Source organism: Eublepharis macularius, chromosome 16 (genome assembly GCF_028583425.1).
Source record: "Eublepharis macularius isolate TG4126 chromosome 16, MPM_Emac_v1.0, whole genome shotgun sequence".
In the NCBI taxonomy this organism is placed as follows: domain Eukaryota; kingdom Metazoa; phylum Chordata; class Lepidosauria; order Squamata; family Eublepharidae; genus Eublepharis; species Eublepharis macularius.
The window spans coordinates 2775292-2802999 of NC_072805.1; the positions used below are offsets into that span (position 1 = coordinate 2775292).

Sequence of the window (27708 nt, forward strand, 5' to 3'; positions counted from 1 at the left end):
GGGTAAAACGCATATGGTTAATCAACTTTAAAACATTTATGATTTTAATATAATAAATCCCCAGTCCTGGAAGCTTCTTTCCTGCTTATCTTTTTAGTAGGAAGTAGGAGGGGAGCTTTTGTTGCATCATCTTGACAAATATATTTGCAAACTGGAATTTAGAAGGAAACTGTGTCATTCTAAGGCTGCATAATTAGGGTTAAATAGTTCACCTTGAAACACTGTGGTTCTTTGCAGTAATGTTAGCTTTTGTATTGGTGCAATGTGTACATACCAAAACAACTGCATGTGCTCCAAGAGAAAGAAAAGCCAAAAACTGAAGAAGTTATCCATAAACCACGTCAAGCCAACAGACCTGAGCACTAATGCCGTGGATGCAAAAGACAACACAAAATGCCATTAAGCAACAAAACACACAAGTATAAAATTAAAATGTCTAGGTGCACTCAATTATATTAAATCATTCATGGTTATTACAAGCAGTTGATTCCTATCAAGCATGGAAGTCCTATTTGACTACTGAAGACTCAAATGTCTTAATTAACCATCTGTCAAAGCACCAGAGAGCAACACCTGGAAAACAGAGACACATCATGTACTTGGGTGATTCCATGTTTTTGATGTGCTGAGTCAAATCTATTATCCAACCACCCCTTGGTCAGCTTGATCCAATATACCCAACCTCTCTGTTGTTATATGTTGTTCCTTGATTGTAACTGTTTCCAACTGTCAACATTATTCGTTTTGAAAAGACCTGATATAATAGGTTATATTACAGATTTAATGATGAACATTTGGGACATAACTTGTCAGGAATAGCTGGTCTGCAAATGTCACTGGTGAGGAACTTTAAGATCATTCAGGTCAGTTTCCAGTCAGGTACATGTTCTTGGTTGGACCACTGAAGGCATTAATGAACTTCCAGGTTTAAAGGAAGAAGTGTGCTGAGACGACCTGCCCGCAACCACTCCAGCAGCTGTCTTAGAAGAGACATTTCAGACCCCTCCCAGAGGCAGATGGCCTCGGCTCCAAGGCTAACTCCTTATTTGACTGTATAATCCTTTTGCACACTCTCTGCCAGAAACCCCAGGTCTCTTCAGGGATCGTCTGCCACTCCAACCACTATACACACACAGAGGCAAAGAAAAACTTACTTGTAATCATCTCTTAGATTCATAGTCATCTGTACACATACTAATATTTGACGACTATATGACAGAAATACCCCTTCTGAACCTGGAGCATTTGGCTAAGCCCCGATTATGATAGGTTCAAATCTCAGGGCTTAAACAGACATGAAAAAGATAATAGATCTTGGTCTGTCTGGAACACGCAGGCTGCAGGCTCTTCACCTTGACAGTGCTAATAGTGGAGGAGGGTGGGAGGCAGGGTGGCCAGTCCCACCATCTTAAATCCAGGGGGCAGAGGGTTGGGGTGGGGGGAAGGCCCCATTTGTCTTCAGTTACACTGTGCAAGGCTTCCAGTAAGATCACTTCCAGTTCAAACCAGAAGCAATTTTGTTTGGGGCTGAGTCCTGCTGGTGTCATTGGAAGCGCTGCAGAGTACACACGTGCCATTTCGCCATGTATTCTGGCCAGCCTCCCCGCACCTTCCCCCCCTCCCCAGCTGGCCAGGTGAGTGGTGGCAGGGGGCTCCTCCACCCCCAGTAGGGGGTCTAGCAATGCAAGTGGCATGACTGGTTTTGAAGAGCAAAACTGAGTGGAGGTTGACGGCTTAAACGCCTTATTTCTTCCCCACAGAAAACCATGGCAAACTGAGGCTACAGGAACCTGCTATTTGCACTTTATGGACAGAGGGATCTTGTCTGATCTTTATCTTTTCTGTTTGAGTCATATAGCTCCCTTGGTGACCTTGGCTGAGTTTCTCTCAGCCTAACTTATCTCATAAGGTTGATGTAAGGACAGAACAGGGAAAGGAGGCCACAACACACCACCCTGAGTGACTTAAAGTCAATGAGCAGGAAATTATATAAATAAATCATAAATAAATGTATAAATAATTTTTTTTTAAAATTCTGCTCTGAGGTCTGTAATGTTCCTCTTCAAAAGGGTTTTCAGACAACATTTGAACGAAGTGTAATATTAGTACTTCATTATGTTCAAGAAATGCATATATAGTAACATAGAAGCATAGTCATCGTGGCCATAAATTAATAATTGAAATTGTTCAGAGCCAACCAATTAATTTGTACTCAGCACATCAAAAACACATAGAAATAAGAAAACAATTATTTGATCTATTTTCTATCACCATCAAAACCCCCAGCATTTTGCACCCCAAATACCAATCTTTTATCACACAATTTCAATTTACTACAAGTGTGGGATAAATAGAAGTTACAATTGTAAAGTGATGTAGCAATCCAGTAAAGAAGAAGTGAGTTTGCAAACAGAACATTTCTGGTTGTGGGAGAAAAAAGCTCTGAGGATAACCCCCGTTTCCCAAAGCAAGCACAGATCTACTCCCCCACCCCGTACAAACAGAGCTCTGGACCATGGCTTCTGTCTTAGAAAAGACAGTATGAGCTGAATGGTATTTATATTAACTACAGAGATAATAGGAATATTTCCACAAATAGAATCATACACCTGTATATTTATACATTGTACTTTTTAAGATATTTCACCAAGGCAAGAAAACTGATTACTCTTTTTTTTCTTTGAATCTCTTCTATCTTATTTAACAATTATTAGAAAAACCAAAACTGTCTATAGTTCCCTCATTGTACTTGTAGAATTATAAACTATGAGAATTTTGAATAATGTTATAGCAGGATGGATAAAATATTAGACCATGGAATTAGATCTTGCCTAAACCATTAAACAAAAGAATTAAATACCTAGTAAAATAGGTATGTTTATTATAATTATCCCTATTCCTCCCTCCCTTCTTTTGGTTTATGCCTAGAACAATGTCTCCACAAAAATATCAATGGGAAACAATGAAATTTAGGTTTTCCACATAAAATCTCACATATTCAAGTGCAATTCAAAATCCAAACATTATTTATACTATGCGCTCCCTTCTGTCTTCACTCTTCTTTGCAGGTAGTTTCTTTGACCATAATTAATAGCTTTCTTCTTTGCTTAGAAGAAAATCTTTCCTACCTTAGAGAAGTTTAAGAAAATACATTTTCTAAAATGAATGCTTTCTAATGATAAACTGAAGAAAAACTAGTGCTGACACAAATTTGGATCATAATCTAGACGAACTCTGGAATCCAAAATTATTTTTCTCTGATATAAAAAAAATCTCATTCAGCATACTTTAGATCATCAAACATTACAGTTATTCTTCAAAATAACAATTTAAAATAAAGACCGCAGAAGAGCCTCCAAATTAGCAAAATTTTTCTACTGTCAGAGTTCATACAATATTTGAAAGGAATGCAAAGAACAATAAAAAAATTTTAAAGCATGAGGAAAACTACTTGTATGGACGTAGAAATCTAGAAACTTTTGATCGCAATAACTTTATAAATGATCTTGGAAACATTTCCTTTGATTCTTGAGCAGTGTACTTGAAATAGTTTTGTGGATGTGCCAAGACATCAAAAAGCGCTTTAATCAGTTTCTTGTCCTGTAGGAGAAAATAGAGACTTGTATTGATAGAGAGAAAGTGTGAGCACGTACGTGGCTCCATGTTTAATAGTGATCAGCAGCACAGAGATTTGGTTCCACCCCCCACCCCCTTCAGCTGGCCATATGATGCACATGCTCCTCCCATCGTGAATTTTAGACAGCTCTCCAATCCCATATTGGTTCATAGCCATCATAGCTAAAACAATTAGATCTAATCAATTTAAAAAGTTGGCAGCTTGGCATTGCTGAATTATGGAGGTTTACCAACTTTTAAAATTTCTTGATGATTTTCCGATGCATATAATCGACCGTCTCGAACAATGTCCTCTATTAACTGTTGATAATCTTCTGAAAAGCAAACAAGGAGAAACATTCCAGTATGTTCAATCAGTTTCAATCACCACATGGAAAACAAGTGACTGGCAAGTATCCTTTCCTACTGATCCTTAAATGAATAAATAATCCTCCAGAGAAACTAATGGCCCCTAGTTTGTATTCAGAAAAGAGATAAGCGACTAATTCTTATGGGAGGGAGTCAGCAGTTAAAGAAGGTTCTCTCAATTTTTAACCATAGCTAAAAGATTAAGAAACACTGCCTCTATACAAGGCCTTACTAAAGTCCACGAGATTTATCCAGAGTAACTGTTCTGTGAAGAAAAGGGCTGTTATATATAATTTGAGATAAATAAAGTACAATAAAGTATTTTATATTAAAATCATCATGAGTACACTCTGTGTTACACAGAAGTAATATCCTATTTTTTTAAAAAAACCTTAATATTAAAAAGTTAAACAATAACACTAAGAGTAGGAAACTTCTCAGATAGTGATACATATATATATATACATATGGAAATACACACATGCACATACACAGATTACTGATACTGGTGCAATAAAAATCAAATAAAGAATAGAAAATATTTGGTCATCCACATATCTAACCAATAAGGACACAAGTACATACCACTGTGTGAATTTTTATCCCTAGCACTATTTTTCTTCTTGTGAGTATTTATTATTAGTGCATGGACATATATAACAGAAAGACAGAAAAGGATGCCAACGTTACCATCATAAGTCACATAAGGCACTTGGAATCCTTTGCCGCTGTTCCCTTCATTGGATCTGAACTGAATCCACAACTTTCGTGAACGGGAGGTGAATGCTATCGGTCTCTCGTAAGTCTGGCATGTTTCATAGGTGGTAACTGATGTGGGTGAAGCTACAATATAAAAACAAATGTACGAAAAATATTATCTTCTCATTTCCAAGGAATGCTGTGTATCAGCTCTCTCAAACCCTAGCATTTTTAGTAAACAAACGTACAGAGCTGCCTTCTGTTTCAGGCTATTACTCCAACTAGCCCAGGGCTGCATATTCTGACGAGCAGCACTCTTCAAAGTATCAACAAAGGTCTTTGCTAGCCCTGCTAGCTAAGATCCTTTAACAGGAGATACTGGAAAAAGAACAGCTGGGGCCTTCTTTGTGCAGAGCAGGTCCTCTCTCACTGACCTAAGAGGTCTCTCCAGTCAGAGACCAGATCTCTAATCCACAACCAGCCACCCTGCAATTAATAACTGATGAGGAAGACACGTTACTTTCCTGGAACTGGTGTTACTTGACTGGTCATCATCACTGCCATCACACAGGCTCTGTGCCTGTACAGAACAGCTTCGGAATAATCCAGAGCTCTAGTCAGAGAATCAGCACTTAACTTCCTTCTCTTGAAGGAGAGCTTTGACCTGTGATTGTGTAACTTTTGTACTGTTTGGTTTAAGGCTCAGGTCGAGTGAATTTATTGTTAATAAAAAAGGAGAACGTTGCCTTACCCTGCAGGTCCCAAGGTGGGTAGAAATGAGCACCTCAAGCTAGTTTCATTGAATTAGGTGGGGATCTTTAAAAAACCTATTATTTTATTAATGTGAAAAAGAATTAAAAAAACAGAAGAAAAGAGAACAGAAGAAAAAAAAGAGAAAAAAGAGAACAGCGATGGCTACAAAAACACTATTGGAAACAACTACAGGAGAAACTCCTCCAAGGACAAAACAAAAGTAATAAACTCTCCAACAATCATATATAAAGTGCAAGTGCTCAAGGTGAAAATATTGCTCTCAATAAATATATCATAAATAACACCAAAATCATGAGATATTAATTATATAAAAATTCAGTTCCCCAATGCGTAAATACCAACTCTCACAGCCCGTTACTCAGCCTGATCTAAGAATCCACTCCCTCAGAGCCTCTGTCCTTCTGGTAGTTAAGTCTAGATGTTCTAATAATCTTCAAAGAACTACTGAAGCTAGAAGCCCAATAGATTTTTAGATTGTCTAAGCCCACGAGGACTCAGTGATGACGAGATAGATTTTACATGCTTTTTATGAGTGGGCGTTTCCCCCTTTAAGTTTCAAGAGAGCGGTAACGAGCGTTCCCTTTAAATACTGAGGAAATGGGCATATTGGTACGGATTTTGACTATCAGCCTTTTACCAACATGGTTAAGCAGTGAATGAGTCCACAATAGAGTCAGTTTAACAACTCAGGATTTCATTGATACTTTATTGTTCTTAGGCATAGAGTTTGATTGAAAATATGCTCTTTTGTAATGTTATTTTGTAAGTATTTTCTGTGGCTCCTGAGGAAGCACATTGAAACAGGCCGAGTACAAGCTGGCTGGCTCGTTGGCCGCTAGCTTTCTGATTTCACAAGGCAACTGCTACACTGGATGTACAAACTGCCACATCGTTCATGGGTTGCAGGATTGCATCTGTAAAACAAGAACAAAGAATAATATTATTGTATGGACTTGATTATTATACTTACCTTAAGCGCATCTCAGAATCACTGGATATGTGATTTATTGTGATAGTTGGTATTTATGTATTGTGGAACTGCATTTTTATATAATGCCTCATGATATTGGTGTTATTTATGATATATTTATTGAGAGTGATATTTTCACCGTGAGCACTTACATTTTAAATATATATGATTGTTGGAGAGTTTACTATTGTTTTGTCCTTGAAGGAGTTTCTCCTGTAGTTGTTTCCATCTTGGGGTCCAGGACTGCCTTTTGTCTATATAGAATGTTACAAAAACATTGCTGGCAAATTTATACCATAATAGCTATAAAAGACTTGCAAATATCTAAAAATAAGTCCATACGCAATTGCCTTCTATATGTGATACGTTCAAATGATATTAAGTTTATAAGCTATTCAATCCAATGATTTACCAAAGGTGGGCTTTTGTCTTTCCAAGGCTGAAGTATAAATCTTTTAGCAACAGTAAGGGCACAGAGGGTCAATTTCCAGTGACTATCGGTTAGATTCCAAGAGACAGGCAAGTAGTTTAACAGTGCATGAACATCCTCAAAAATAAGCAAATTTCTTAACACAATATTAATATAACTAATAACTTCCTCCCCAAAGGGCTGAATGACTAAACATGTCCAGAGAATATGCTCAAGAGATGCATTTTGTGAATTACACCACCAGTAGTTAGACACTGTGCTTAAGTCTTTAGTAAAGAGATGCTGTGGTGTCCAATATACCCTAAACATAATTTTTGCTGAATAAGATGCAACTTAAGATCCATAGCAGCAGCAGGTACATGACTTGAAACCGTACCCTATTGCTTTAGCAAAACTGGACGCTCCAGATCATTATTCCATTCATCTCTAAGGCTCTGTGTATCATATTTATTAACCGAATTCAAATATCTATATACAAATATTGTAGATTTTACTTTCTGTATTGATTAAATAAGAATCTCCAAAAGTGGGGGAGATTCTGAAGCACTCAAAGCACAAATGTTGCAAATATAAATATTGCCATTCAGTAAAAGTCAGCAATACAGAGGGCAGTTACAGGTAGAGAATGACAACCAAAGCAACAATCGCCCACAACAACACTTTACCTACTATTACTCAATGTTCTTCACACAAGTGCAAATGCAACCGTGTAACTGTTTATGATTATCGTACAAAAGCCCCTAGTATCGGGCAAAGAAACCTCGATACAATGTTTCAATGTTTGCAAATTTACAGAACAGAGTACATAACGTAATATACATAAACATATAGGAGGTTATGCACGAATAACAATCTTCTGTTATATCCCAATTCCTTGGGGGAAACAATATATATTCCCAATTCCTTGGGGAAAACAATATATATACAGTTCTTTCTTAGTAGGGTGACCACTGTAAATTAATCCATGTAAGGCTTGTCTTCAGCCCAACGATAAGTTTCAAAAACCGAAGAACTTGTAACTTGGGGAATCCCGTAGAAATTGACTCGGGTAAATCCCCCTCCAAAATTTCCCAACAGGACTCCGGATACTCTCCTGTTTCGGCACACGTCTTTTTCACGGGAAATTTATGTTCTTCTGTAAAATAAAGATCAATATATACAATACCACCAAGATTATCTCTAAAGTATATGTTACATCCCCCTACAAAATTCCACTCACTAATACACAGCACATCAATTTCACGACCACTTTTCTCACTTGGTCTTAAGCTGGTGTGGAACAACCCCAAGGGCGTATACTTAAAAGGGCAGTCGTTTCTCTCATTAGTCAGGAACTAAATATACTTAAAGGTACAGGTTCCCTTCATGCACTTGAAGGAAAGAAACACTTCACAAAAAGCATGAGTAGTCTATCGAGGCATTCAGACCCTCATTCCCAGTACTGTCCAGTTCAAAAATCCAGAACGCCTCCTTCCTGAGTAATTCTTTATTAAAGTCCTTGGACCGAACCACCTGAACAACTTGCAGCACTGAGAATCTGAATTGTCTCTCATTAGTATGTCAATCCAAAAAGTGCTGCATGAGTGGAGCCTCTAGACACCTATTTCTTGTCCTAGAAATATGCTCCTGGATCTGAACCTTGACTGACCTATTCGTGCTCCCTATGTAAATCCTGGGTCAACTACAATCAATAATAGAAACCACCCCCACAGTACTACAGGTCGAGAAGTGATCCAGGTGAACTATCCTATCAGACAAAGCAACTTTAAAGACAGGTCCCGTGGCAGCCAGGTCACAAATGTTACAATGCCCTAGGGGGCATTTCCGATGCGGGAATTGTAACATTTGTGACCTGGCTGCCACTGGACAGTACTGGGAATGAGGGTCTGAATGCCTCGATAGACTACTCATGCTTTTTGTGAAGTGTTTCTTTCCTTCAAGTGCATGAAGGGAACCTGTACCTTTAAGTATATTTAGTTCCTGACTAATGAGAGAAACGACTGCCCTTTTAAGTATACGCCCTTGGGGTTGTTCCACACCAGCTTAAGACCAAGTGAGAAAAGTGGTCGTGAAATTGATGTGCTGTGTATAAGTGAGTGGAATTTTGTAGGGGGATGTAACATATACTTTAGAGATAATCTTGGTGGTATTGTATATATTGATCTTTATTTTACAGAAGAACATAAATTTCCCATGAAAAAGACGTGTGCCGAAACAGGAGAGTATCCGGAGTCCTGTTGGGAAATTTTGGAGGGGGATTTACCCGAGTCAATTTCTACGGGATTCCCCAAGTTACAAGTTCTTCGGTTTTTGAAACTCATCGTTGGGCTGAAGACAAGCCTTACATGGATTAATTTACAGAGGGCTGAAGACAAGCCTTACATGGATTAATTTACAGTGGTCACCCTACTAAGAAAGAACTGTATATATATTGTTTTCCCCAAGGAATTGGGAATATATATTGTTTTCCCCAAGGAATTGGGATATAACAGAAGATTGTTATTCGTGCATAACCTCCTATATGTTTATGTATATTACGTTATGTACTCTGTTCTGTAAATCTGCAAACATTGAACCATTGTATCGAGGTTTCTTTGCCCGATACTAGGGGCTTTTGTACGATAATCATAAACAGTTACACTGTTGCATTTGCACTTGTGTGAAGAACATTGAGTAATAGTTGGTAAAGTGTTGTTGTGGGGATTGTTGCTTTGGTTGTCATTCAGTAAAAGTTGGCAAATCATATTTAGACCTCAGTTGAAAAAATGACAAGAACTCATCATCGTAACCTATCAATTGATCTAAAGTAAAAATTCCCTTATATGTCCAAGCCTTCCATAATAAAGATTTATTCCCATTTTTTAAGTCTGCATTTGACCATAATGTTAGTTTAGCTTGTGAGAACAGTTGTGATATTATATGCCATACTTCTCTAGCTGCAGAAATTGTTGGAGGAACAAAATTCATTTTAACATAAGTAGACTGTAATGCACTTAAAAAGTGGTTCCAAAAAAGAGGCCTCCAAAAGAACCCACGATGGATGCTCCAATTGAGGGGCGGGATCCCATAATTTGTACACGCTAACAAATATGCCTGATGGATAAGCACTAAGGTTCAGAAGACCGCGTCCTCATTTATTGAAAGTTTCTTCCTCTTTAAAGAAATCTTGGGTGTGTTGAACCCCACATAAATTTCTGAAACAAAGTATTAATTTTATGAAGGTATCTACAAGGTATACAAAAAGGGACTGCACGCATAACATATATAATTCAAGGTATAATATTCATTTTGAGGTGATTCATCAGTCCCTCTACCTCTTGCCTTTGAATTGCACTGAAAGACAAACCAAATAGAGGTTTGTCATCCAAAATGAGCTCACACCTCCCCTCCCCTGGGGCCATAACTGGAGAGGCAAACTTCTTCTTTGCGGCAGGTTTGTCAGACATGGAGGTGGATTGTAAGCCAGGTTCTATAGAGGAGCGAAAAGCCAAGGTAAGGTTCAGAGACAGGCAAAAAAATCCATAGGGTGTGTCATAGTCAGGAATCCATAATGCATCCTAGGGGTGCACTGGGAGGCAAAAACAGCCCTAGAGAGGCAACACCCTCAGATAGGGTTACCTGTCTTCAGTAGGGCTAGGAGTTCTCTCAGCAGTGCCAGCTGCTGAAGTGGTTCCTCCAAGTAGTGGATCCTGAGCCCACCTGTTGCCTCAGTGGTGCTGCTCCATGTGGCGGGGGGGGGGAGAGCGAAGAGGCATTAGAGAACCAGCAGCTGCTACTCTAAGCTGAAGGATTCTGGGCATCCATTCCTTCTTCCCTTTTTGCCCATCTCCAGAGCCACCTCACTTGGCTTCCATTCTCTGCTCATCTCACTTTCCCTCAACAGCAGTGACGCCCCCTCTTTCCCAACATATTTCCCAATAGAAGATAGCCACACATTGGCCCATTGTGATGGCAGTGCTGGTGGGCTACGGAGCCTCCACCTCTGAGAAGAGCCCCACTAGACCTGATGTGGGGCTTGGGCAGTTGACTTGCAGTAGTGGCGGCTGCTGGGCTTAGACAATTGACTCACGATGGCTGCTCCCACCAGCCCCATGTAGGACTTCATTCACCAGCTTGCAGAGACGGCCTGCCTTGTGTATGGCAAGCCCCCTTGCTTGGGGCTGGGGTGGCCTTAGCAGGGGCAGCAACCCAAAAAGGCTCCAAAGGACCAGCATAGTCTTAACATTGCCAACACCTTGCTCAGACCGAAGGGCTGACCCTGGAGGCGGCAGCGTCATAGTTCCAGTTCAGCTCTTATTGGACCTTCTAGTCAACTGATCCCTGCCATTCCCACAGGTAGGTGCGCCTCAAGCTGCTGATGTGCGTCACCCGACTCCATGCTTCCCTTGCTGACCGCCTTGAGAGAGCTGCTGACCCTGAAGTCAAGCAGCTCCGACAACACAGAGAACGAGGCTCCAGGTCTTGGGCTGAGCCCCCAGAACTCCTGAGTGCCAGCTGTTTGGCTGGAGCTCTGGACTACTCTGATGTTGCTCTGGTGCAGGTGCAAAACCCATATGTGGTACTGACAGAGACTATGAAGAAAACAAAGGGATGCCAAAGCCACTGGAAAAATTAGGACCAAATATTACAGAGCTAAATTGAGCCTGTGGCAATTTAGTTCTATCTGCTGCCAGTCTCAAAGATATATGCATACACCATAGATTTGCTTTGTTTTGGAGCAATGTCTATTCCAGTTCCTCAGCTGAGAAATAAGCATCTCTATCTGCTTGTTTGGGATCCAAATGAGATTATTTGGGGGAGGGTGGAAATTAAGTTGGAGAATGGTCACACCAGGTCTCCTACAGGGTTGGAGGCTACAGATGACCATGGTAATGATAACTGGGGAGAGCTAAGAAACGGCCGCATGGCAGAAAGAGGTTCTGGGGAATGCTTAGCAGCAGCCATTCAACACATCACTGGGAGAGCAGCTCAGCCTCAGTCAAGCTCCTCCATTGCACATTCCCATCTCCTGCGTGCATCAGAGGCTGAGCTGGCATTGCACCACTGGCTCTCCTTCCCCTTGCAGCCCCAAATACCCAGCCTCTTCATGGGCTAGGAGTGGCCTGCTGGGGCACTGAAATGGGTCGAGTCCATTCCTGGGTCGCGTCCGTTATGGATCCACATTCTCCTTGGGCGCTGGTCTGGTTTCTGGGGACATTACACCGACTCACCGCTTTTCCTCATTACTAAGACGTCACCACATTCATCTTCAATGGGAAGAAATATCTCAGGAACCACAATGAGAATCCGCCTCTTGGGTGGTGGGCTGATGTTCCAAGTACATTCAACATTGGCTGGATAATCCCCAGGGTAGTTGGGAGACTCAACGTAACCTGTGTAGTCTCCAAGTTCCCCTCCACACTGCTGATCTATGAAGGAGAAAAGAGAAGAGGGTCAGTTCTGGGGGCAGCTGGGCTGCTCTGCTGGTTTTTCAGGCCTCTCTTTGAAAGGACGGTTGTGCTCAGAATGAGTAGAATTAAGTGCACTGATCTTTAAAAATTATTATAAATAATAACAATCACAATAACTTCTCTGGGTGCCTTACATTTTTACAGTTGATTAATCCATCAAAACAATCTATTTAAAAACTTTTGATTGCTTGAACAGTTATCCCTGATAATAAGGCAGCACATTATAAAATAATATTAATTATCTTTAGGACTAAGCCTAACTGGGAAGAGAGAAATTTCCTTCCATCTCTCTCTTTCCCTTCCTGCTGCCTGGCAATGATGTTCCGGAAAGAGCCCCCCCCCCAGCCCCGCCCCACCCCCCGGCCGACGCCCTCAGCGGCATCGTCATGTCATCTCCATATATTGAGGGACAGAAAGTGTTTTCATTCCAAAACACAGCAAGACCTGTTTGAAAATTAAACATGTCTGCTCAGGGCTGCAAAGAGCAGCAGACTGGAACAACTGAGAAAAGCTATCCTGAAAGTGCTAGAAATGTTTGCCCTGGAACAGTCAGCATAACTCCTGTAATTTTTAGTACAATTACTTACAATATTCTTGTGTTTCAGGCACACTCTTAGAAAAGGCATGACTCGGCACTCACACACAAGACAGAATGCCTCTTGTAAGACTGCGCTTGCGGAAACTTTACAGAGGGATTATCTGAAAACACAGAAAATGCTTCTCCTGAACTACTATTCTATTTGCATGTATTTTAGTCATTGCTTATACAAGTAATTAACTATGATCACTTAATCAAGTGACAAGACTGTATATGTACATACTGTAAGGATCTGCCAAGCAATGCTCAAGTAAGCTGCCATCTTTGCCAGGAATAACGGTTATATGAAGCAGTTAGAGGTTCCAAAGCATGGCTAACTTCCAAGCCCCCTCCCCCCCAATCTCACAGGCGGGACGGAGTTTGGACATGACAAGGGGCACCAGACACTTGACACACATAAACAAAGAGAAGCACCCACACCCCTGATACTAGTTTTATATGGTCATGTAAAAGGTTCCGCTGAGAATATCTATCCACCACCACAGAGACTGACCATGCACAGCATTCAACCCTCTTAAAGACGTAGATTCCAATTTATGTTTTAGGGAATGTTTGTTTTCTTCAGAATTTTACTACGTTTCCCCTAGAAGATCAATTAGGTGAACAAACTCTCTGATAGCTTGCCTCCCATTATAGTTCTTCAACCTGCACTGTTAGGCGTGTTGGCATAGCCTACAGCACACGATCCAATGGTGAGGCTAACAGGTAGAGATGGGCACGGACCGCATTACGAACCCATGAAATTGGCAATTTTGAAAAAGCGGATTTTAAGCAGATTTTTCAGGTCATGATGTTAGTAAGACTTCCTCATGAAAACCGATAGATTTTCTGACAGGCATGGATTGTGTTTTTTGCTTTTTGGTGTTTCTATTCAGACCAACAGCTGTAAACAATATCTAGTTACACAGTCAATAAAACTTTGTCTTCCAGATGGTCTATGACTGTGTGACCAGGTTTCAGTTTTATCAGTTTAGGGGTTCTATTTTTTGAAGGACAAAAACATAGGAGTATAACTTACTTTTACAGTGTGTAACATTAGTAGAGCCATCAAAGTCAGTACTGGTGTTCCCAGGGCAGGTGAGGCAGTAGTTCTGCCCGAATTCGGGTTGGTAGGCTCCGACAGGGCACCGGATACATCTGTGGGTCGTAGAATCGTAGTGGTGGCCAGGAGAACAATGAACTGTGTGGTGGGAAGTCATGTTATTTCCCGTTTTTCAATACATTAAAGATGAAACCACAAAGAATGGAGTAAAAATTAGCAGTTACGTGTTATATGAAATACAGGGCGCTACTGTGGAAAAGAGCCGTCCCGTTTTGAGTGACCCCTGCTCCCTTGTCATGATTACTGTAATATTTGCTTCACATCCTAAACTCAACTTATTATTCTTTGCACTTGCCTCCGGGCCGTTTCTCCAGTTGCAGCTGGCAGAAGCAGGGAAATGGTCAGGGTAAAAGTGCCAAGCCTGAAAGGTGCTGTATTTCCTGACTTGCATGTGTCTGTGAACTCCTGAAAGCCCTGTGTGTTTCTTACAAATGGGGGGCCCAGACTTACCTGTGCCACCCGTTGCCGCCGGCGGACGGAGGAGCGGGGATCGCGCCGGCTGCATTGCTTGCTGACTCGCCCGGCATGCCCCGGGTGAGCCAGCGACCAATCGGTTCAAACTTCGGGCCAGCCAATCGCGGCGGCCCGGAGTCAAACCGACGGTGGGCGGGGCTGGCCATGGGGGGCTCCTGCGGCGGTCTCCTCCAAGGTCCGGCGGCTGGGTATTTAGCTGGCCGCTGGACCTGCTCCCGCCCACTTCGTCTTCGGAAAGCGGACACCCATCCTCCTCTCCCTGTTCTTTTGATTGTTTATTGTCACAGCTTTTAGGCGGTTGGGCATTGGGTCGGATCCCATTTGTTGGGGAGCCGGGCCCTCAGTCGCAGGCTCCCCAGGGAGGGGATTCCCATAAGGAATCTTGGGAGGGAATTATGAAGGCACGCCCAGCTCGGGGGCTGCCGGGGCATTCTCCCTCCCAGGTGGCAGGGGGATCACCAAGGGTGTACACCAGGTGACCTCCCCCCCTTTACAATGCCACTCCTTGGTTCCCCCCCCTCAGCCGGTGTCTGGGGGGGGCGGGGGGTCATCGGCTGGCAGGCGGGTCAGCCGATGCAGTTCAGAGGATCCGATCCACATGCTGCGCCAATACTCCTGTTGCTTTGTCATGTTAATAAAGTTGTGGCCATTTTTTACCCAGCCGGTGTGTGTGTGTTGTTATTTAGCTGCGCGTCCCTTCCTGCTCCTCTTCCTCTCAGCCATAGGCGGTAACTTGTAGTCCACCACAAGTCCTTATATTTTTTACCCACAAATGCAAGATACCATCTAAGGCATCTACTTAATACCAAGTTACAAACTGCAGCTGCTACAGAATGTCACAATCACATCGTTCACTGCTTCCAGCTACAGAGACCTCAGTTCACTGGTGTCGGTGTCAGAATAACTCCATCGGTTTCTCCCTGTTCAGGGCTCCATTCAAAGTGCAAACTAGAAACTTGAATATCATAAAAAGTTTCAGAACAGGATGTGCATTTTCTGTATTTTCCTGTCTTTGGCATTCATGGCCTGAGGCCTGGATTCATCTCCTCCCACTTCCCGTTTTTATCTGCTTGGAAGCGCACAGCGTGCCAAACAGACAGTCTTTCTGGTTCTGGGTAAAGATGTTTTTCTTCCTTTAGGCTTTTAGATGAGTTGTTTTCTCCCGTACCCTTTTGGTCTGGGGTCTTTGGCTTTAGACGGTGGGTTTTTTTCTTGTGGTTTGCATTTTTTTATTCCTTGCTTCTTAGGATGTACACACACACACACACACACACAATAAATATATAGATATAGATATAGATATAGATATAGATATAGATATAGATATAGATATAGATATAGATATAGATATAGATATAGATATAGATATAGATATAGATAAAAATCAGGATAATCAATTGCTAAATATATACATATAACAATTGATTATCATTCTTATTTTCATTGTTGTAGTTATTTTTTTAGCTGTCCAGGAACTGGGTTGTTGACTAAGGAGCTGAGTATTTAAATTATGAATTTTTAAAATAATTTATTGTTTATTTGAGCAGTTGTTGTAAAATTGCTTGCGCACAAGAAAAAGGGCATATAAAGTTTTAAATAAATCTCAAATAAGTATCACCTCAGGTTTCTTCAAAATCCAGTGCTATCGTATAGTCAGTACACATGTCTGAGATGCCATGCACGAAGGGTCAAACTAAGTGTGACAGTGAACTCATGGGTACCACAGGTTCGCTGTCGCCATTTTGAAGTGATTGTAAAATGCTGTGAGGCCACAGCACAGAGCGCTTCCCCTCCCGTGTGCTTTTTCAAGGGCCAAAATAGCTGCGTGTGTGTATGCGCATGTGTGCAGGCTCCCATGGCTGTTGAACAGCACTTGAAAAGGCACAGGGGAGGAAGAGCTCTGCGCCGTGGGCCTGTTCAGGATGGAGCCCTTACAACACTTTAAAATCACTTTAAAAGGGCAACAGTGAACCTGTGGCAGCACAAGTTTGCAGTCATATTTAGTTTAGCTCTGGTTGCCAGGTCTCCTTACCCTCCCGAAGTGCGTGCGTGCGTGCTCCTGGCAGGCGTGATGATGTCACTTCCAGAAGTGACGCCTTTGTGCTGGTGGTGGGCGTGCTCCTGCCAATCTGGGCCCCTGTGAAGCGCGGGAGTTTGCCTGCTGCTGGGCCTGATGACGTCACTTAAGGAAGTGAGGTCATTTGCCCAGCAGTGGGAGTCCACCTGCTGCTCACTGGTGCGAGAGGTTTTTTGCCTCCTGGACCCTTTCACCTGCCAGCCAGGTGAGTAGCAGTGGGGGGGGGGGCAGGCAGAGGCTGTGAGCGGGGATCCTCCGCCCCAGCTGAGGGACCTGGTAGCCCTAAGTTTGGCCCTAAGTGTCTGTGACAGATTTGAACATGCCTTTTATAGAAGACACACGTCACAAAGCCCCTGCTTACACTCATTCCTGGAGTATGCGAACAGGCAAGTATTGCGTGGGACTGGCGCAATGACAGGCAAGAGGGAGTAAGTGTGCATTTTTCTACCTGAAGCTGTTTGCTTATTGAATTGTTTGAGGTTTGTCTTTCTGAAGCTTGTTTGCTGTGTGCTTATTGTCCTGGAGGGAGGGGCATCTTCCGCTAGAGCTGAATCACTGCCAAGTTGTCTGGACCTTGGAGGTGCAAACTCCTTGGCAGATAAAACCTCTGTGAAAAGTAGCGCTTGGGCAATAAATAACCCCTGTGAAAGTAAAGGAGTAATCCCAGCTGAGTGTGTATTTGAGAGTACACACACCAGGACTTTCCTCATGCGCTTTAAACCTTTATTTTTGCAGAGGAGGGTAGAAGGAAAATAAAACGTTAGACATGGAACAGAACAAAATACTAGGGGCGGGTAGGAGCGGCTGGTGAATCCTGGGCTTGGACTGAGCCTCAGAGGTCCAGGCTGAGTCACCAGAAATCTATTTGCCGGTCTTACTTCCAAACCTACCTTTTGTTTCACAATCCTGAAACGTCACTGCACCTTCATATTTTGTCAGTAGTCCTCCACCACAAGGAAAACAGAGGGTCCTTCCTGGCTCAGGTTGGTATGTGCCAAGTGGGCAGAGTCTACAAGGTTTAAAGCCATCAGAAGAAAAATATCCAGGAGAACACTGCCCTAGAAATTAAAAATGTTCTGTTGCATTATTCAGCCTAACTTTGTATGGAAATATAACACAGATATTCATTATACCATGAATGTTTTTGAATGTCATAATTACCATTTATTGCACTGGCATAAAATGGTCGAAGCTCTTTATTTTCTGTTTAAAGGGAATTTCTTTTATGAAGGAGTACTCCATCATGTAAGCTTCTATCTGTATTCCAAAGCGAATAGCCCAAACACTTATCATATCAATGAGAACTAGATCTTTATTTGCATGGATATGATTTTAAGACATGATATTTTAAGACACACAGTTTAACCTACATGTGTACAAGACTGCTGCACTCCCCCCATAACTTACAACATTCATCTTGAAGGTTGTTCAAATGCCAATCATTTCCAAGTAATGTCAGAAATGTCCAATGTAGTCAACGCTCAATGTTCCCAAACACTCACTTTTCTTTTAAAAAGTAAATGTAAAAGTATTTTACATACACCAAATGATAGTCACACACCCCTCCCCCACCCAAAGTATGATTGTTCCAAGTAACATTAAAAAGACTATAAAGATGAGTGGTTCTCTCTCTCTCATATTAGGATCATGGCTGCCAAAAGCCATCCCTGGATGTTTATCAAGGACTTCTTAATAAGAAGCAGAGCAAAGCTGTCAAGAGCCATCAGAAATCCCCAGGCCTCTAGCCAGACCTAACCCAAACATATGAAACCACGTTATATGATCAATTCAACACCACGAACATCCCAAGGTAAACAAGTCCCTTGCAAGAGTGTTACTCTGAGGACCCTCCCTTCTTGGCATCCCTGAAGAAGAGTAATGGCAGATAATTCTTCTTGACCACAACAAGTGATCTCTCTTTGGAATGCACGGCTGGAGGAAAGTGTGGCGTACATTCTAGGGCAGACATCTTGTTTCTGGGAGCTGCTATGACAGTTTTAAAGGGAAGGATAGAAACAGAGAGCTGGAAAGTACACCAAGCTTCATCTATTCCAAACCCCTGCACATTGCAGGAAATTCACAGCTACCTCCCCCAGTGGCCATTTCTCTATGCCCAGAAAACCTCCAGGAATCCCAGCCAATCTGATCTGGAGGAAAATTCCTTCTTGGCCCCCTAAGTGGCCATCGAGCATGTAAGAAATGGCTCATCCCTTCACACCCTCCCTCTCCCAATCTGCCTAAATTCATACTGAGTTATCATCCACAGGCCCTTGTGGATGATGTTGTCATCATCATCATTGTTGTTATTATTATCATCATCATGTGGATGATGATGATAATAACAACAATAATTGCACTCTTCTAAACAGAGTAGTGCCTCACCCAGAGCGGTGAACAAGTTAATGTTATTATTATCCCCATAAAACAGCAGAGGAGTTGGGTCTTAGAGGAGTGGCTTCCCCAAGGCCACCTGCTGAGCTCATGGCAGTAGTGGGATTTGAACCAGTAGAGTGCTGATTTGGAGCCGGACCGCTTAACCACTGTGCTACAGCAGCTCTGACAGGACCCGCTCCTGGAGCAAGTGAAAAGGAGGAGCAAACAGGAAGCTTTGTGTGGGGGTAAACAAATGGTAATACCAAGGGTGTCGCTTGTGCTTGGTTTGATTTGGTAGTTTCCCCCCCCCCTTTCCCTGTGTCTGTTGAGTGAGGTGAGTCACCTACTTTGAGTTGGTTGGGGTGGGATCTGAAGTTACACAACTGTATAAATAGCCTCACAAACCTAGTGAGCTTGTGATCTGGAATGAGTCAACAGGGAGTTTTGTGTGGAAGTATGGAAGGGAGTTTGGAAGGAGTGCAGGAAAGACTAGTCGACTTCCTATGTGGATTGAAACAACATGGCGGAGGTAGCTGAGGTAGTCTGTGCCATGTGTGTCTTCTTATCTGAGGGTAGTGGAAATCATATTCTTAGCAAGTGTAAGCTGGTAGCCCTCCTGGAGGAGAAGATACAAGGGCCCGAGGCATGCCTATCCACACTCCAGCTTATCAGGGATGGTGAGGAGAAGTTTTTGGGGAAAACACATGAAGCACTTTTGGGAGGGCAACAGGAGGAGGAAGTGATAGGAAAAGGAAGAACACCAAATACGGGAAGAAGGCAAGCAGAAGAAAGGGAGTCACAGGAGCAGGAAAATCAGGAGGACCTCCCCTCAGATACTGACTCTGGACTATTGGAACGAGGACTGCTGCCCAAGGCTCCACAAAGCAGCACTGAAGGAGAGCAGAGAGCGACTTCTAACTGAATGGAGTGACGGGTCACTGGCAAGTGACCTTCTGCCTACCCCTGCTCAAGGGGACACCCAGTTCATACAAAAACGTACGTGGCCCAACAGACCTGGTTAGTGCTGTATTTAACTGACTATGCATCCTAGGACATGTCCCAGAATCTTCTACAATGCGTAGAGTTTCCAGAGCAGATGTGCCAAGATTTCTTGGCAGGCAATAAACGAAAACTGACAGAAAGTTTGATCTACAAGGCAGGCCATTGCATAATACCTCCTCACCGTCCATCCCTTATTTCTGCATGTACTTTTTATAAACAAATGACACTTGCCTCCACATTCTGACATGTGCTGTGCACCGGCCACTCCCTGTCCCTCACTGCTTGGGCATGGCTCACAAGAGAGTTGGCCTTCGGTCTCCTGGAAAGTTCCAGGTGAGCAAGGAATGCATTGATCGTGTTCTCCACTGTAATAGGTGCCCGTGCGGCAGGTAACTGGGAATATAAAATGTAAATAAAAATCAAGCATCTTCATTCCTTCTACTAAGGCTTTACTTAACCTTTCCTTTGGGGCAGAAGATCTTAAACCAGACTGGAGTCCCTTTGAATTCTCTGCAAAAGATGGAAAGCTCACACGTAAGTGTTGCCCTCCTGCCTGTGCTGGCTGTACTGTGAAAATGGTCATTGTATCTAGGATGAGTCTGGTGCCTCCCATCTGCCTTAGATTTTGCAGGGAAGATCTCGGGGCTTGGAACAAGACTGTTTGAGACTGGCATCGAAATTTATTGGTTTTTTAAAATTTTTAAATTTATTTATGTCATTTATGGTCCTCCTTTCTCACTGAGACTCAAGGTGGATTACACAACAGGGTGGGGGACTAAAAAGAAGGCTCCTTTTGAAATCTATGGAAATGAATGAACAAGAGAATCTGAAAAAGAAGAAGAAATGAGCTGAAGAAGTAAGCTGTGGCTCACGAAGCTCGTACCCTACCACAAATTTTGTTAGCTTTGTAGGTGCTACGGGACTCTCACTCTTTTCTGCTGCAAGAGAATAAAGACTCTGAAGAGGTATACTAACTTTAAGAAAGAAAATGAATATTATGGAACAAAATGACACACATACAACGGAATAAAAGTTCCGTGTACATTTGCTATTGATGCTGCATGGGGAAATCTGTATGCCAGTTAGACCTGGAGAACACAGAAGAAGCCTGCAAATGTCTCTGTTTGGTGGCGGTTGTGCCCAAGCGGCCCCTCAGTGCCAAGCACTGTGCTTTGGATCTTACCACACTTGCCGTCCTGTTGCATTTGCCCTGTCCTGCATGGTCCATGTCCTTCAGGGACTACTTTGGCTGCCTTCTGAGCCACTTCATACTCTGTCCCAGAAAATTCAATGTAAAATTGCTGCTTGGTGATAGATTTCCTCAAGGTTTTGATTGCTGTTTGTAGCTTCTGCTCCATCTTTTTCCGCAAACAATCAACATTACAAGTGTCTAGGTGGAGAAATGATAAGAAAACTAGAAACAACTGATTTCAGAGGGGACAAATTGAGATAGATCCAAGTATGACTTGACAGAAAATATTTATTTCATTATTTGGAAAATTTCTATGTCACCTCTCCAGGGAACCTGCTAGTGAGCTAGCTAAACAAACAAACAAATAAATCCTCCTCTGAAGTTTGCTTCCTTCCAATCAGCTTTCTGCTATGGCAGTTATTCTGTTGTATATCAGGACTGAATCCAGGGCTTTTTTTCAGCAGGAACGTGGTGGAACGGAGTTCCGGCACTTCTTGAAAATAGTCACATGGCCAGTGGCCCCGCCCCCTGATCTCCAGACAGAGGGGAGTTTAGCTGGCATGGAGGGCAATCTAAACTCCCCTCTGTCTGGAGATCAGGGGGCGGGGCCACTGGCCATGTGACCATTTTCACCGAGGGCGATTGAAACTTTAAAAAACTCCCCCCTTGTTCCAGTTGACCCAAAGTGACATCATTGTGTGGTCCTGGGAGCGTGCATGCACTTTGTGCATGCGCATGTGGTAACAGGGGTACCACTTCCTGCCAAGAGTTGCCCCTTGTGCTGGCAAACCGACTGAGTTCCACCACCTCTTTTCCCAGAAAAAAAGCCTTGATTGAATCACATCTGATCTAGAGATCTGCCAGCATTTCCTGTCCTCTAACATCACCAATTGTGTCTTTGCATGAGTTACATGAGAAAGCTTGAATCCATGGATGATTCAGAAAAAAAAGCCTCGGCTGTCAGAAGTCTGGGGAATAACAAGCTGTGGGGACACTTCCCTGATCACGCCCCACTGAACCAAAATGCACTTGTACTTTCGTAGTACTTTTGCGGCTCCCATTCATTTCAACGGAGCCTGTGCAGAGGCATTCTTGGTTGGTTGAGAACTTTTTTAAAAAGTCTCTTTGTGTTACTTATTGGGGTGTTTTTTCATTTAACTTTTAGCCTTAACTGTGCATAATGTTCCATGAGTATATTTTTTAAAAAATCAAGTAATGGCAAAGATTACAGGCAGTCCATGTGCACATTTCTTTCTTAAATCAGGCCCACCCCCCTAACATTTTTTAGCCTGTGGGCACCCTTGGAATTCTGACACTAGGTGTATGATGGACAGGACCGGCTCCAGCTCTGCCTCTCTGAGAACCAACCAATGAGAAGGGGCAGAATGCTGAGCCAATGACAGTTGGAATCAGTTGGAGAGAATGAGAAGAAGAGAGGTGGGTTTGGGATACTGCTAGAAAGGTTTACAGCCAGAAAGATAGTTGGCTGTAAATCCACTTTGATACATCGTAACCTTCCCTGTTTAACTGCAGTTTATTTATGAGTTAAATATATTTTGCTTCTGTTTTAACTCTGGATGGAATGAAGTTGTTGGCTGAGGGGAATAAAAGCACACACACAAACCTCAGACACTCTGGTCATGACAAATGCACCAATATAGTTTAAATAAATGGTGGCAGTGCTTAAAGAGAAAATAAACTCTAAGCTCACTTTCCCCAATAGCACTGGGCAGTAGCTGGGTGAGGGGAAGTAAATACAGGGAAAGGGCTGCCTGTCTGGTTGAGCCTCTGGAAGAGGAGGGAGGGGACCCTGTGAGGATTTGGGTCAGGGCTCTCTGCCTGCTAAATTGGAGGTTAGACAGGTGGTGTGTGCACTGCCCATTACTGCCTGGGAAACCCCCAAACCTGTGCAGGGAGTTTTAGAGTGAATAGCGAGGTGGGAAAGGCAGGTCTCCATAAGGTGGTAAGAACAACCACATGTCAGGCAGGCCTGTGACCTGCCTGCCATACTCAGTGTTGTCTTTTATGGGGGGGGGGGGGCGGGATGGACGGTTTGTAGTTGCTTTGCTGTTCTCTTGCTATTTTCTCTGCTGCTGCTGCTGCTCTGCACTCAACTGTCTTATCTGTAGGTGTGGTGGGGTATGGAGCTTGAGACGCCTGGGAACCAGCCGAATGACCTTGGAGCCTCGGTGCTTGCATCTCTTCCCCCTTCCAGCTTTCCTGCTAGGAAACACGTGCCAAGCCTAATGGACTTCTGATTTAAAAAAAGGGGTAGGAGAGTATAACTAGCCCACTGCCCCTTGCCCTGGTATTCCTGGCATTTGCTTTGTACTGTGGTAATCTCATAATAAAGACCTTTTACTCATTCAGCCTGGTCTGATGACGTGAAGCAGTCTAAGAGAATCCCAGGCAGAGCCTGACACCACAAAATGGGTGCCATGGGAGGTGGAGCCAACCACAAAATGGCTTCCATGAGATAAAAGCTACAAGTGCAGTGGATAAGAGGAGTAATTTTTTAAAAAACGCACTAGGAAAGAGCAATGAGGGAGAGAATAAAACCAGCACTGTAGTCATAGCTGCTACTGAAACAATGTTATTTTAATTTGCCCAGCCAATCAGGTCTCCAATGGCAAGTCAGAAGCCCTGCTGGCAACAGCCCCGCCTGGCCCCACCCACTTTCTAAAAACACTTGGTGGACACCAGGAAAGGTGTTGGTGGGTGCCATGGCGCCCATGGGGCACCATGTTGGGGACCCCTGGCTTAGATTGTATAACAAGAGAAAGACTTGTAAAGCTGGGTTCAGACAACACTTTTTGCCAGACAGCAAGTCTCACAGAGCTTAAGCTGTTTGAACTCAGGCCTCTTTGTAAACGACTTCTTTCCTCACCTTCCAACTCCAGCCATCTTTTGGCGCATAGACTCTGCTTGGCAGCCCACAGATGTGTGCATCAGGAGATGTGGATTGGGGAATGAAGAGAAGACACAAACAGGGCCTCTCGAGGTCACTCCCCAGACCCTCCAGCCAGACACACCTCTCTCAGTCCTGCCTCTCTGCTGTTTCTGCACTTTGCTTTGGCCTCCCTCTGCTGCATGCTTTTGAAGATGTGCCGCCACTTTATTCTGCGTTAGACCATGGGCCATTGGGGTCACTCTTGTCTACTCTACCTGGCAGTGGATTTCCAGAGAGTCTTTCCCAGTTCTGCTACTTGAGATGCTTTTAACTGGAAATGCTAGGGAATAAAGCTGGGATCTTCTGCCTTCCAAGCTTGACCATTGAGCTACAGCCATTCTTCTCAATGGAACTTTGCGTTCTTCTCCAGGGATTCCTTCCCTTCCCACCAGTATAGTGAGTCCACTAATCTCTGGCTCAGGTGGTCATCACTGACATGTTTTTATACATTAATTTTGGTGACTGCATCAATTCAAAAGGTCTCCCAAATTCGAGGGCTTATTGTTTTGGGATTCTCTCCCCCTCCCTTTTCTCTAAGAAATCGTATTTTATACAAACCTGGAAGTTTCCTGTGTTCTGAACATTAAATTATAGCTGTGATTTGGCCCCCGTGTGTAGCAGAATCAGAATCTAGGAGGCAGCTGTACAGACTGGAGCAAGTTCAGGCCTTAATGGTCCAGAAGGACAGGATGTGTCCCTTCACTTTCTCTCACACAACTGACTGGTTATCATTCATTCCAGTGGGGAAATCTGCATGGCTAGATGGGGGAACAAACACTGCTCTCTCCTCCTGAGTTTCAACTGCTCAGCTCTCACCAGCAGAGGAGGCAAGATGTAAGTGCAGTACATGCGTGCCCCCACGCGATCCATCCCATGACAGGCATGACACTCTGGTGACAATCACGAGAACAAGCATACTTGATCTGCAGTGGCTGCATATGCCATTCTTTTTGCAGGAAGCCTAACCTGAGACTTCCTCAGACTTCAGCTCCATTTCAAACTCAGCGGTGATATGGGACACTTCCTTGGACGGGGATTTTCGGCCACGGCGTTTCTTCTTTGAAGAGTCACACTTGAGGTTCACAAAAGTCACCTGGCAGTTGTCTGTGCAAGGGAATTGCCCTCCTTTGCATCACAGAAGCAACATAGAAAAGAAAACAAGGCAGGAAGTGGCAGCAGGGACATTATGGGACACGGAGTGCCAATGCCATAGGATCTGGGTGAGCCAAACCATGCTTATCCAAAACGTCTGCTCATCCACATGCAGTGCATCCTCACAAGAAATTCATACCCCAACGCATCCTACTGGGGAGGGAATATGTGTACTGGAATGTTTTCCTCTGTGGGCACATAGCAATCTGCAGCAGTACTGTGGTCAGGAAACTGGGTGGGGGGAGGATTAACCCCCCCGACACACACCATTGTCCAAATCCAAACCACCCCACCCCACAAGTACTGTTCTCACTTAAAGTTATGATAGAAAACCCATTCCTATAGCCCAACATGTCTGTTCCTCTCTTCCCAGACTCTGCAATGTCCAGTTATCTGTTCCCACTGCCAGCCGCCAGCCGAGACCTAACAAGCAACACCCACCACCTTCACTGGCCTAAACAGGGCGGATTATCTGAAGATTACCTGTCATGACTGGCATCTTCGTTCATTTTCAGCAGGACAGTCCCATGCAAAATGGAAGTCACATTGTATTGCCAATCTAGCCTGAAAATGGCAAGTCCCCCCCCCCAAAGAAAAGGAAATTTTTTATGCATATGTGTTTTGAACTCCCCCCTCACACATACACATACCTGTAGCTACCTGCTGCTTCCCAGCATCTTTATTTTTTTCTTTGATACGTGGCTTTAAGTGACACTTTGCATCCTTGATTTTAAAACGAACCTTCTGCTTGATAGGTGGGGACAATATGTCTGAGAACAGAAAATAAAATATGTTATAATTTGTGCTATGTTTTAGGAAACCTGAAGACAGGTCTAGACTTTTATTTTTTTTGCTGTTTGTTTGTTTGTTTGTTTGTTTGTTTTTTGCAGAGTAAGGGGAGGTACTCTACAGAGCTTGCTCTACTCCATCGTTCCTTTGTTCTGAATGGAACTCTTCCACATTAAGCAACATTTGTTTGTTTCATGTATTGTCGAAGGCTTTCACGGCCGGAGAACGATGGTTGTTGGGGGTTTTCCGGGCTGTATTGCCAAGACCACGGCAATACAGCCCGGAAAACCCCCAACAACCATTTGTTTGTTTGTTTGTTTGTTTGTGTTATTTATAGTCCACCTTCCTGACTGAGAGTCAAGACTGATTACACAGAGTACATTATTACAATCAATAACTTGGATGTTCAAAAAACAATAAAATATGATATGGATTGCAGAAATTTGAAAAAAGTAGAAATCCAATACAGAGCTGAAATAATGGTGAAATAAATCCTAAGCAATTTAACATGACATATTAAACAATGTGGAATTATCCAGTAGGAACATACTTAGAGCTACAAACAGTACATAGTAGCATAGTCCCTATGTTATCTGGAATGGTCTCCTTGCGAGTGAATAGAGTGGGGGAATTAGCAAGCAAGGAAGGTAGCTATGTGAGAGGCCGGTAACCATGGGATCTTTCTCACCAATAATTTACGGAGTCCTTTCCCAAGGATACACACACATGAAGCCGGTGTTCTTAATTAAAGGATAGTTGTTTTATTTGAGAGGCAAATGCATACACACATGATTGCACGCAAACACACAAGAGGCCTAGGAAAAGCAGTAGTGAAGGTGGAATAGATCTGGGGGTTGCAAGGCGATAATTACCTATCTGGAGAGCAGCGAAGTCTGTGGAGGGAGAGCTTCAAATGCCAGCTTTCTTGGCCAGGAGAGCAAGAGGCTTAGGGCAAACCTCAATGGAACAGTGCTTTGGATCCGATAAGTGCGTACAATTTGAATGGGGCTGGGTCACTACCTTTATAGGTAAAACGTGCCCTGAGGTGGGAGAACCTACCTAGTTGTTAGAACAATGACTCCAACGGCCAGTTCCTGGGATCAACAAAAGGGTTGATTACCTTGATTGGTAGCTGCCGGGGTGTGTGAAAGAGAATGCAAAATTTGTTCTAGCGCTGCACAAAGGGGCAGTTTGTTAATGAAGTCCACTGGAGCTAAGTTGATGAATTTAGTTGGGGAATTTACCTGCCCAGGAACGAACTGTGAATACTTATGAATGTCATTTGATTAGCTCCTCAATCAAGGACAGGAGATATATCATCACAGAAGGAGGGAAAGGAATGTGTTAAGTGGGGTGACTCTACAAGACCTTTGTTGAACTGGATTCCTTTAGGGGCTGAGGAGACTGCAAAACTAATCACCGCAAATCTCTCTGCATTCCTATGCAGCATTCTATTCATGCCTGGGTCTCCCGGGTGGGACTCAGCAACTGTTAGCTGGAGATCCTCTGGCTGCAATGCAAACTGCCATTTTAAATCCAGCGGCCTGGTGCCGTTTAATATCACAGGCAGCCATGTCAAAATGGCTATTAAAAATAGCAGAGGCCGGGCCGACTGCTTACACCTATCCCTTTATCGAAGCATCTCTGTGAAACATTTCCCATTACCTGTGTAAAAAGCTCTCCTGAATAATT

General features: G+C 43.3%; 1 protein-coding gene across 4 annotated transcripts in view; it reads right to left on the reverse strand.

Moving 5' to 3' along the window:
- Positions 1 to 2189: 2189 nt before the first annotated feature.
- The window catches only part of SCUBE1 (signal peptide, CUB domain and EGF like domain containing 1), a 441848-nt gene continuing 416329 nt past the window's right edge, over positions 2190 to 27708 (reverse strand). For 3 of the 4 annotated variants that reach the window (XM_055000435.1, XM_055000434.1, XM_055000432.1), the window contains 10 exons: positions 25878 to 25997; positions 25042 to 25200; positions 21117 to 21323; positions 20165 to 20326; positions 17449 to 17616; positions 13924 to 14085; positions 12068 to 12265; positions 4675 to 4827; positions 3871 to 3950; positions 2190 to 3600 (listed from right to left, as the gene is read on the reverse strand). In XM_055000435.1, the coding sequence (XP_054856410.1) occupies positions 3448 to 3600; positions 3871 to 3950; positions 4675 to 4827; positions 12068 to 12265; positions 13924 to 14085; positions 17449 to 17616; positions 20165 to 20326; positions 21117 to 21323; positions 25042 to 25200; positions 25878 to 25997 (1562 nt within the window). In that variant the 3' untranslated portion in view covers positions 2190 to 3447. The remainder of the gene's footprint in view (positions 3601 to 3870; positions 3951 to 4674; positions 4828 to 12067; positions 12266 to 13923; positions 14086 to 17448; positions 17617 to 20164; positions 20327 to 21116; positions 21324 to 25041; positions 25201 to 25877; positions 25998 to 27708) is intronic. The other variant, XM_055000433.1, reaches the window with a different exon arrangement.